Here is a 12698-nt window from a genome sequence, read left to right on the forward strand (position 1 = left end):
ATACTCTTAACAACATTAATACAAAATTGTCCTGTAACACTATTTTTTCATCCCCAAATCGGACTTTACCACAAACATCCAAACACTTCTACCTTCTATCACTTTTTAGGTTTGTCTTCTGAACCTAAAATTTTACTGCAACTGCTTTAACTGACGAAACCTATGACATCTCTTCAATATTTGTCCTCCTAAAGGATTTATATCCTCAGTCACCTTGATACTTCTTCTTTGCATGCTAAGTCACTTCAGTCATGGATAAATCTTTGTGATCCCATGGACTGTAGCCCACCAGGGTGTCCATGGGATTCTCCAGGCAAGAATGCTGGGGTGGGTTGCCACGCCCTCCTCCAGGGGATCTTCTTGACCCAAGGATCAAACCTGTGTCTTCTGCACTGGCAGGCAGGTTCTTTACTCTCATCTTTGTCTACTCCTTTCTACAAATAGCTGTGAAAAGAACAGAATCGAAAAGCAAAGGAGAAAAGGAAAGACATACCCATTTGAATGCAGAGTTCCAAAGAATAGCAAGGAGAGATTAAAAAAAAAATCCTTCCTCAGTGATCAATGCAAAGAAATAGAGGAAAGCAACAGAATGGGAAAGAGTAGAGATCTCTTCAAGAAAATTAGAGATACCAAGGGAACATTTCATGTAAAGATGGGCTCAATAAAGGACAGAAATGGTATGGACCTAACAGAAGCAGAAGATATTAAGAAGAGGTGGCAAGAATACACAGATGAACTGTACAAAAAAGGTTTTCATGACCCAGATAATCACAATGGTGTGATCACTCACCTAGAGCCAGACATCCTGAAAAGCGAAGTCAAGTAGGCCTTAGGAAGCATCACTACGAACAAAGCTAGTGGAGGTGATGGAATTCCAGTTGAGCTATTTCAAATCCTAAAAGATGATGCTGTGAAAGTGCTGAACTCAATATGTCAGCAAATTTGGAAAACTCAACAGTGGCCACAGGACTGGAAAAGGTCAGTTTTCATTCCAATCCCTAAGAAAGGCAATGCCAAAGAAGGCTCAAACTACCACACAATTGCACTCATCTCACATGCTAGTAAAGTCATGCTCAAAATTCTCCAAGCCAGGCTTCAGCAATATGTGAACCATGAACTTCCAGATGTTCAAGATGGGTTTAGAAAAGGCAGAGGAACCAGAGATCAAATTGCCAACATCCGCTGGATCATTGAAAAAGCAAGAGAGTTCCAGAAAAACATCTATTTCTGGTTTATTGACTATGCTAAAGCCTTTGACTCTGTGGATCACAATAAACTGTGGAAAATTCTGAAAGAGATGGGAATACCAGACCACCTTACCTGCCTCTTGAGAAACCTGTATGCAGGTCAGGAAGCAGCAGTTAGAACTGGACATAGAACAACAGACTGGTTCCAAATAGGAAAAGGAGTAAGTCAAGGCTATATATTGTCACCCTGCTTATTTAACTTATATGCAGAGTACATCATGAGAAACCCTGGGCTGGAGGAAGCACAAGCTGGAATCAAGATTGCCTGGAGAAATATCAATAACCTCAGATATGCAGATGACACCACCCTTATGGCAGAAAGTGAAGAGGAACTAAAGAGCCTCTTGATGAAAGTGAAAGAAGAGAGTGAAAAAGTTGGCTTAAAGCTCAACATTCAGAAAACTAAGATCACGGCATCCAGTCCCACCACTTCATGGCAGATGGATGGGGAAACAGTGGAAACAGTGTCAGACTTTATTTTTTCAGGCTCCAAAATCACTGCAGATGGTGACTGCAGCCATGACATTAAAAGACACTTTCTTCTTGGAAGGAAAGTTATGACCAACCTAGATAACATATTAAAAGGCAGAGACATTACTTTGTCAACAAAGGTCCATCTAGTCAAGGCTATGGTTTTTCCAGTAGTCATGTATGGATGTGAGAGTTGGACTATAAAAGAAAGTTGAGCACCAAAGAATTGATACTTTTGAACTGTGGTGCTGAAGAAGACTCTTGAGAGTCCCCTGGACTGCAAGGAGATCCAACCAGTCCATCCTAAAGCAGATCAGGCCTAGGTGTTCATTGGAAGGACTGATGTTGAAGCTGAAATTCCAATACTTCGGCCACCTGATGAGAAGAGCTGACTCATTTGACAAGACCCTGATGCTGGGAAAGATTGAGGGTGGGAGGAAAAGGCGACAATAGAAGATGAGATGGTTCGATGGCATCACCGACTCAATGGACATGAGTTTGGGTAAGCTCTGGGAGTTGGTGATGGACAGGGAGGCCTGACATGCTGTGGTTCATGGGGTCGCAAAGAGTTGGACACAACTGAGCAACTGAACTGAACTCCTTTCTCATTTTCTATTTGCATCTTAAAGTAATGACATGTATGGCGTTGCCTCTCCTCAGCCCTTTTCTCTCCTTGTTCCATATGATCTCCATGTGTCTGCAACTTACTGCTTGATCTGAACTACCATTCATGTACACAAATCAATAAGGCCCAATCCTGTTTTTACCCTTTGCCTTGATCTTTCTCTAGAAGATCAGACTCAGGTTTCCAACTGCTTACCTCTTACAGATTTGGTTATGTAATGAGATATCCCTTCCAGTCCCTCTTAGGCAAGAGTATTACTAGGAACCTTTTATCAGGCTAGAAGATCTGTGATCACTGATAACTCCTACCATTCCCTAGCTTTTCATCTCTAATTCATACCCTGTGCCATACCTGTTTCTCTATTCATAGAGGTTCTATCTCGGATAAGATCTTCATTTGGATATTAGACTGTTATAATCGTTTCCTAAATTGTCTCTTTTTTAATAGCCTCTCATAACACAAAGGATTCCTAGATTGTATTTTAATAGTAACATCAGAAACAAACCAAAGGTTTATCTTGTCACTCTCTTGTATGAAAGCCTTCTCCACAGGCTTATTGCTGATGACAGAATCCTGGCTTGGCTTACTGGGCTTGTGCAATATGGCTCATAAGTTCTCCATCTTTACCTCTTACGTTGTCCTCTGCGTATGTGAAATAGCCATTAAATTAAACATTTTAACAGTCCCCAAACAAGATCTATTATGACTTGACTCCATGCTTTGTGTTCTACATTTCTTTGCCTGCAATGTTCTTTGGTTGTCTTTGGCTGCTGCTGCTGCTGCTGCTAAGTCACTTCAGTCGTGTCCGACTCTGTGTGACCCCATAGACGGAAGCCCACCCGGCTTCCCCGTCCCTGGGATTCTCCAGGCAAGAACGCTGGAGTGGGTTGCCATTTTCTTCTCCAATGTGTGAAAGTGAAAAGTGAAAGTGAAGGCGCTCAGTCGTGTCTGACCCTTAGCGACCCCACGGACTGCAGCCTACCAGTAAACTCCTATTTATCCATCAACAACTTCGAGTGGTCTTCTCTGATGCTTTGTGGCAAATTCAGAGCCTCACTCTTTCACAGGCCGCTAGTAAAATACTTGACCAGTGTGATACTTCTCACTTTATGGAATCTCCTGGTTCTTTAACCAAATGATTGCAAGCTAGTTAAGGAGAGCAGCCATGTGCCTACTACAGCAAATTATGTTGTTACTAAGTATTTACTCTTTTTCTGTTTTGGTAATGATGGTAAACTATGATGTTAGAGACTATGCCAGCCTTGTTGACCACACGGTTTGTTTATTCCCCCCACCCCGATATTTACAAACAATAGAAGCGTAGGGGAGAAAGAAGAAAGAATTTACCCCAGGCCCCATGAATCAAACAGATTCAACTATGGAACCTCCTGAAGGAAAAATAAGGAAACCATGTTACCTGAGCAGACTACTGAGAAACCTTGAATGTGGTACACAGATCTATGGGTTCAAGAATTATCCTGCTGGGAGAGAAGACAACTAACCAGACAGCCTAGAGGAAGCCCTTCTTGTTACTACCACTTCCCAATCCATTCCTATCTGTAATTTTAGCATATCATTTTGAGAAGCATATACAATTCTTCCCCTCCATAAACTTTGGTTTTAGAATCTAATGATAGGAATTTCTAGTTTCTATGACAATTTCAAGATTGTCTAGTGCAACCACACTGGGATGCATGACTTTCTTGAAAGCATCTTTACAAAGCCTTCTATACTTCTAAGGCTAAAGGTTTTGAGTGTGGTGGAAATGCAGACAGTTTTATTTGCGAGTTTTGTCATATGGAGGCAATTTCTTTTTCTATTCAACTTTCACCCCTTTTTCTACACTCTGAAGACACACAGAATGTATCTAATCCTCCTTTTTTCGTCTTCTTCTTTTGGAATGAGGCCTTCAAATAGATAAGAGAGGATATTAATGTCCCTTTTATACCATGTATTTCCCACACTTAACTTCACCACGCCCTTTGCCACATCTCATGTAACACGATTTCCAGTTCATGCACTCATCTAGTTATTCCACTCCAAATGATATCCAGCTGTCGATGCCCCCTTCAAGAGTGCTGTTTAAGTCAGGTGTGACCAAACCAAAGAACAGGAGAATTCAGCAGTATCATCTAGATCCTCCACTCTCTTAATGGAGTCCAGTGTTGAACTGGCACTGGGGACAGTCACTCTTTATTTCTACACTGCTCTCACTGAGCTTACATTTACACTGTTAAGCTTTTTGTTTTAAATTAGATTTAAATTCTTGCAGCTCCTAAGTACCCCCGCCCTACAAAACACTGAACACAAGATTTCCAGAGAGAATTTAGAGGATAATAGGATACCACTGGAATCATTTCTCTCACTGACAAAGTCTTACGCACTGATGGCTTCAGAATATAAATAGGAGTTATCCTGGATCCCATCAGAATCTAACAATGTACAGTTGGCCCTCTGTATTCACAGATTCAACCAACCACGGATCAAAAATATCTGGAAAAAAATCCAGAAAGTTCCACAAAGAAAAACATACATTTGCTACACGCCACTAATGATTTACATAGCATTTGCACTGTATTAGGTACCGAAAATAACTTAGAGACGACTTCAAGTATAGAAGAGGACATGCATAGGTTATATACAAATACCATGCCATTTTACATAAGAAATTTGAGCAACCACAGATTTTTCTGTCCACAGGGGTCCTGGAACCAACTCCCCTCACATACAGAGGGACAGTGGTATATATGGTATCACTCATACAAAACTTATAACGGAGATTCTGGACGAAAATGTATAGGGAAGAGGGAAATAAAAATGCAAAGATCTAGAAAGAAATATCCTTCTTGTATCCCTGAAACTTATCTACTACAAAGGTAATTCAAAACTTTATGTGCACAATAGGATAGCATCTCCTAAGGTGTAGTTCAAGAAACATAGTTCTATGGGATGTTAACATATATTAGTGGAGAAATGAGAAAGATCAAAATAAATAAAAGTAAATAAGAACCTTTCAGGCCTTAAATTTACAAAGGTGAATAGTGACATTTCAGACCTAATAAAGCATCAAAATTATCTCAAATGGTTGTTAAAAGTAACAAATTCCTGGTTTTCACCCTGAAGACCCTGATTTACTAGGTCCAGGAGAGACCCAGGAATTTGTCGTTTGAACAACTGTCTCCGTGACACTGAAGCTGTCAGCAAGGAGCCATTTTGGAGAGTCACTGGGGTTTGACCATGGACAATCTGATGAAAGTAGTTTTCCCAGGGTATATATTTTCAAAAATTACATGCTAGATTCAGTACCATTTTGGCTATCTAGAAAATGAAGCCACCATAGAGACCTTTTTTTAAAAAAAATTACTCTGGACAGGAGTTTGTAGCTTAGCTTTGTTTTTACCCCAAATCTTATCTAAGGAAAGCAAACATCTTTTTCCAATAAGATGCCCAAACACCCAAAAAATGTCTGTTTCTTCATTTCCAGATTAAAAATGAATCTTACATGTACAAAAAAATAAAAGCTTTGGCCATGGCAACATTTATCCTGGAAACAGAAACAATGTAAAATGATGAGTTAAGTTAATGATTTGCAAAATCGTAACAGAAAAAGTTCTGAGAAAGTGAGGTGCTGCTAAGTTTGGGGTAAATTTTTTCCAAGACTAAATAACTACAGGTTCACGCCTAGTCACCCTCATATTTTTCATGAAAGTCACTTGAAAGATCAAATTATTAATATCTGTCTCCTCTTACTTAAAGACATACTTTAACATCTCATCCTGACAAAGTCAGTACTTTGGGAAAGCTAACATTAGGATGGGAAGCACTTATGAATACAAACCCAAGCAAAGAACAACTGAAGTTTGGCAACACATAAAAATGTCACATACTTTCACAACAAAACTTTGCTTTTCCAAAAACAAAATATAGCTCCAAAGACATACACATATGTTCAATTACAAATGCAACACACACAGTCATTCTGGGAACAGCCAGCTACTATACATTGTGCATCAACTCAACAGTGCCGTTCATCTCAACTATTATAGCACAAATAATACTTGCCCTCCCTTTCTCATTAATATTCTCTCAAGGGATGACTTTCTAAAAAGAAAAAAATAAATTCATAAAAATTTCATAATTCCAAGATACAACAGCAACAGCCAAACACATAGCTGCAATAAAAGGCATTTTCATAAAAAGACTAAACATGTGGATTTTTCTTGGCAAAATGTAAGCAAGCTTTTTTCATTTAAAGGTACCTGTAAAATGTGACTTCCCAAATGTGCTTCAAATACTTCAATGGCCAGTGCACTGGGGCTTCTCCTTCGTTGTGCACCTATAACTTAAATAAAAATAAAAAAGGAAAGAAAGAAAGAAATTAAGTTGGGGCTCCAATTTACACCTTCAGCTTCAATTCTCTTTAATTGTATCACTAGACAGCTACTATAGCTCTAGGATCTGAGAGAATCACAAGCCAGTTTTAACTCTGGTTCTCAGTTGCCTGAGCAAATCAGAGCCGAGGCTAAATTTTCATCTCAGAATATCAACTTCTACAAACATTAAAATCAGATTTAATGTTTTTCTTTTTGAACTGTTTTCCCTATACGGAAGCAAAAAACATAGGAATGTTCACATTTTTAAAAAATAAATTAGCAAGCTGCTTTTCTTAAAACTTAGGTTTTGTTATTTTTAAAGCAAATTCATATTTCCTTTTCCTCCCAGAGAAACCTGAACATTTAATATCCTCTAGGCCAGGAAAAAAGCAAACAGGATTTTTTAAATGTTCTAATGCAATAACTTTATCATAATTTAATAAGCACAACATGTTGGCGAGGAGATTCTCATTAGTGACTGTTTGCACTAGTGTTAAGTGTCTCAGGATGGCTGGATTTCATATTTACTGAACATTCACGTGTAACTATTCCTACAGGACCTGCAGGAAGCCCAGGTGGAAGCTTGTTTAGCCTGTACCTCGCAGCTCAGTGACTGTTTCCTTATCTGAATACTTCGGTTCTCCTGCTAAGGTATAGTTAGTCTTTCTGTTCCTGGCAAACCCTACATGTGTTGTCTGCAGACACATACACCCAGAGAACTTCCTGATCCTTAACAGAAGGGCTTACTGCATGATATTTGGGGGACCCAGAATTGTGGGTCATTGATTCACAATTTCTTTCTTTTTTTTTTGGCATGGGGTCATGATTTGCTTTTAAATCTGTTCTAGCTATTTTCCCAGTTTTAAAAAGTCCTCACACATAAAAATCTACTTTGTTTTCCAGCAATTTATGAAAGAAAATATTCAGAACTTTTCCATATTTCAAACAAATACATCCCTTCCCTCTTCCTGCTTTTCTTAAAAATTGTATGACAAACTTTGATTCCCTCAAATCTAGACACTATGAATTGAAAATTAAATTAAACCCCCTACTTTCTTTCTTCTCCAAATGCTTTCAGCTAGTTGACAAGACAATACCAGCAAAATGCTGCTGGGATAATTCTGTTATGTCTCAGTTAATACTAAGTCAGTTAGTTAGATCCATCCCTTCATAGGGATTACAATATAAGTGTACTTAGGATTATTGTGCTGTGCAAAAGTAGGCAGCTCCCCCCTGCAATTGTGAGCTAACGTCTGCCATGTCTGAAAGGCACTTTGAAACTAATATGAGTGGTAAGTATCACTAATACTTGAAAGAGGAAATAAAAAAGGTGTTTTTTTTCAATGGGAAAATTTATAAAATATAATTGAAGAGTGATTATTATCAAGGAATATTCCAGTCGGAAGGGACTTTAGAGATCGCTATTTTAACTTCTTCATTTGCTTCAGGAGCAAAACACACAACTAATAATCTTAAAATAGAAAAAATTAATTTTCTGCCCTAAGATTAATCATTACTGTAAGTATAGACATACGATTTTTAAATTTTTAATATTAAGATGTACTTAAGACAGTATTACTGGGTGTGTGTGCATTTCTGATTAATTTCCTATTCTAACATGCACATTACTCCCTTCAAAACTCCTTTGGCATTTTTGATAATGCAGCTGTCTTGCTGAATACTGTTTTCAGTTTCTAGAGTGTTAATTGCACATTATGGTAGCTTGGTGTGAATGATCCCACATGAATAAAATCTGCAGTTCTCTCTTTTTTTTTTTAAAGATCGTTGGGGGGGAGGGGAGCTTTGGAGAGGCAGAAGGGGGTGTTGAAAAACTTCAAAAGTGTCCACTCTGTTATTGAGGCAGTAATTAGGATTCAGAAAGCTCTTTATTAATAGTTTAAAATTTGGGGGCATTTCAGGACTTCCAATTATGAGGTTCAAAATAAACCCCTGTAACTCACAGAAAAAATGGACTGATCTCAGAGAACATACGCTATTCTCCAAAGAACTGGATTAAGAGGCGGGCAGCAGAGTAACAGCCACGAATCTATTGAGGACCTTGAAACATCACAGGAAATGAAAGGAACTTGTTCATTCACTAGAAGGTCCAAGGAGTATGCTCCAGTAACAACTGCCTTCTTGAAGCATGAACTATACTGGGTTCCTGCAGGGGTTATTTAGGCCTGGCCATCGATGGCTAGTCTTTTCTTGCCTTTCCTCAACTTAGGGCTCAGCTGTTCTTTAGGTAAGCGGTGCAAATGCATAAATAATTAGGAATTTTATTCTAAAAGCTTATCAGTCAATCTGGGGATCCCACGTGCCTCCATCAGGTCTTCTGTCCACGAGTCCTACACCTGCATAATTATTTTCCTTTGTTCTTCAGATCCTCTATAGAAACCTGAGCGTGCATTCTAGTACATGCCAGCATAACACACAAGACTCTTGTAAGTGGTTTCACGCTTTTCCCTTCAATGGCGTTTTTATTACACTGGAACCTCTCTTGATTTATATGTTTTGCACTTATGCAGGTGATGTGGGGCTGTAATGACAGTTCCTAATTTTACAACCAACATAAATATGTTAAACAGGAACCCATTATGCCCCAGGTAGAAGCCCAGCTCTGACTCAAAGCATTATTGGTGACTGAATAGATGTTAAATGTGTACTTTTTAATCTTGTACTTTTCATCCCACCACATTTGGGATTTTGAGTACTGAGATAATAATCTGATAACTCAGGAACAATGCAAACACAGTTATTTTGTTCCTCTATGTTAATCTCATTGTGTTTATGGAGTATCATTTATGCCTAAAGAAAAACTAAAGAGGCACTTCCTCAATGAGGGTCACCATTCTCAGAAAAGTAATACATTGTTTATTAAGTTCTCTCAGACTGCTGTGTTTTGGAAGTTGACAGTTTCTAAAACCATTTGGTAGCCCCCACACACTGCATACTTGGTATTGCTATACAGGTTAACGTTTAATCTGCAGACACTTCATTCATTTGTCTGTTCAATTAAAAGACAATGCTTTGAAATGTAAAGAATACTAAATCAACGAAAAAATGCATAGCACATTGATAAATAAATGGAACATGTAATCCTGTATCTGTGAGGACTATATCTTAGTCACTCACAGTGACGAGAATTGTATAATTTGAACAGGTTATATAAACTGGTAAAAGAAAAAAAAAAAAGCCACGGTAATTCAAATTCAGTTCAGAAATTACTGAGTACCTATGTGATGCTGAAACTTGCTAGCTACTGTAGGGTAACTAGTGCTATAAAACCTCATAAACATTCCATCAGAAAATTTTAAGCAATTCAAAACAAACCTAGGCCCAGCACATAACATGATCAAGAAAACAACATGATCATCTCATGTTTTTCAAGGGTTAGACATAAAACACCTAGAGTTTTAAGAGACTTTAAATGGAAGCGATGTATAGGGAGAAAGATTTTTAAAACTGACTGAAGAAATTCTGATTGTCTCAGAAATATAAAATGATATGATGAATCATTAGGATTGCACATTTGGCCTTTCTCTCATTAAAAAATGGAAGACAAAAAAAAAAAAATGAAAGAAGAAAACCCCAATCTGAAGCATGTATCTAAAAAATTCGTTTTGTCCCTCAACGGTGCCAGCAAAAAATAACCTAGACTCTTCCACATAACCTTGTGAGGTAGTCTTTGAGAATTAATTAAATGCAATAAAAGACAATCCCTCTTTGGGGAAATACACCACACACTCCCAGTCATATTCCTAACCAGTGCCCGTCACCTTCAGGGATGCACAAACGCCAGGAAGGCTGAGGATTATCGCTCAGTGGGAGTTTGACCTATTCAGACAAAAGGTCAGCTTGCCATTGAAGAACCCATTAGAAAACAGAAGCAGGACAGCTCAGTGGACACACATAATGAACGACGGAAAAGTCATGAGCCATTCTTGCCTTGTGTCCTGCGTTGCCCTTTTCCTCCTAATCCCCCCCCCCGCCCCCATTTCCAGAGCAGCTGGAGCTGCCCCAGCCCCTCCCTGCACAGCTCGCAAAGGGAAGGTAAACCACAGGCAGGGAGAGAAAGGAGCACGTTATTTCAGGGATCCCTTGAAAAAGATACTCAAAAGTGAAGATGGGGATGACACTGGGAGGCAGGGTTGCCAAGAAATTGTTTGATTTGGGAAACGTTGTCATTAGCAGATAGGGAATACCATTTTTGAGCTATTTTCTCATCCAGCTCTCCCTCCACGGGGAGCCTAGCGGCAGGATGGGTGAATGTAGCCTTAACGTTCTGCAGGTGGTATTTCAAGAGTGGAGTCATCCACGGAGTAAAAAGGCAAGCTCGGTGGGTACCCTCGGAATCTGTTGTGTAAGGGGCAAGACTCTGTTCCTACACTGAGCATGGGGGAAGAGAGGACTAAAGGAAATCCTGGGCATCACTCCCTGGGCTTTAGCACTTGGGCTAAGCAAAGTCAGAGTCTGGGAAAGAAAAAGAGTACAGAATGCTAATGAATCTTCCCACGACTACCAAAGAGAAGAAAAGGGATTTCCCTTGAAGAATGTCAATTAGCCTCCCTCACTGCAGGGCAGATGAAGCCAGGGATGGTTTTCTCAGAAGTCTCAGAAGTCTATTAAGTATATAGTTGTATATATGTGTATGTGTGTCTCCCTATAAACATTGATGTGCTTTTACTGACTATGGGACCAGGTCTTCATTCTCACACTTATTCTTACCGCTCCACCTACTGCCCAAATTCACGGTTTGTTCCCTCTCAACACTAAATTCCTCACTGTTTGTGCATGACCTAAACACTGGTGGAATTTCAGGTTGGGGTGGAGAAGATACACGGAATAACCAGTGGTAGATACCTGATTAACCCAATCAGCAGCACTAAAATTGAAACTGTCGTCAAAAGCCCGATGTGTGGAGTTCCCACACACTACATGAAGCAAATGTCTGAAAACAAAGAACAACAACACTTTTTCAATGTACTTTCACCAAGATAAGATTTTTGCCCCTTAAAATACAGGATAACTAAGAACCAGTGAAGAGAAATAGGGACAGGTATTGTTGATATGGCATTTGAATGGTAGGTTAACATTAAATAATAAGAAAGAAAACCTCCCATATTTAACAACAGTGTGGTATAGGTTCATCTTTAAATTCATATCCAGAATGTTCTAAAAAATACATTTTTATAATTCATATCTCAAGCATATTAACACACTATATTGCCAATTTAGACAAAATAGGTATGTAATCTATTAAAATAACAAACTCTAAGAAGTCTTATTCTGATTCAAAAATTCTTTGATGCAACACATTTAAATTTCTCCCACAATTTAAAGAGGCATTGAATATATTCAGGAAAAGCATTAAGGGTAATAAGACTGTGAGAGTATTAATATTTACAAACGAATGGCTGGATTTAAGAAGAAGGAATCATGTCTGCTTTTATCAAAAGAAGCCTATCTGTACAGCCATAACTAGTACAAACTAAGGGGAATTACACAAAACACTCAATGATCTGTTTAAACAAGGATGTGTTTATCATGCACTTCCTTTCTTCTGAAGAACATAAACAGTATTCACGTATTTTTCAACACTTGCTTTATGAAACTTTTCATCAAAATGGTAAACTGCCTAAAAGTGAAATGGCACCCAAGTATTACTTTTATAAGTCTTAAAAATGTTTCTTGTACAATTACAGGGACTTCCTTTCAGTACTAAGTTTCCATTTTAAAGAGTCATTCTGCCCACTTGCCTTGCTTTTCCTTTGAAGAAAATGAGAATTATCAAAGCAGGAATTTCTTCATTTGTAGGCAGGGAAAGAGGAAAATAACTGTTCTCTGACAATCTGGAAGTTACTACAGAAGCTATTATAGGTACCTTACATGGGTTACATAGAAGTTGATCAACACACTTCTTGAGAGGACCCAAACTTCCGCATGACAAGGACATTCTTAAGGCAATGGGGAAAGCTGATG

General features: G+C 38.7%; 1 protein-coding gene across 1 annotated transcript in view; it reads right to left on the reverse strand.

Moving 5' to 3' along the window:
• Positions 1–12698, reverse strand: part of NPAS3 (neuronal PAS domain protein 3) — a 981309-nt gene that overhangs the window by 494360 nt on the left and 474251 nt on the right. Inside the window, exon 4 of the mRNA XM_088829495.1 lies at positions 6603–6685. Within this exon, the coding sequence (XP_088685621.1) occupies positions 6603–6685 (83 nt within the window). The remainder of the gene's footprint in view (positions 1–6602; positions 6686–12698) is intronic.

Source organism: Moschus berezovskii, chromosome 21 (assembly GCF_049115385.1).
Source record: "Moschus berezovskii isolate FMDL1 chromosome 21, NW_MosBer_1.0, whole genome shotgun sequence".
NCBI classification, from domain to species: domain Eukaryota; kingdom Metazoa; phylum Chordata; class Mammalia; order Artiodactyla; family Moschidae; genus Moschus; species Moschus berezovskii.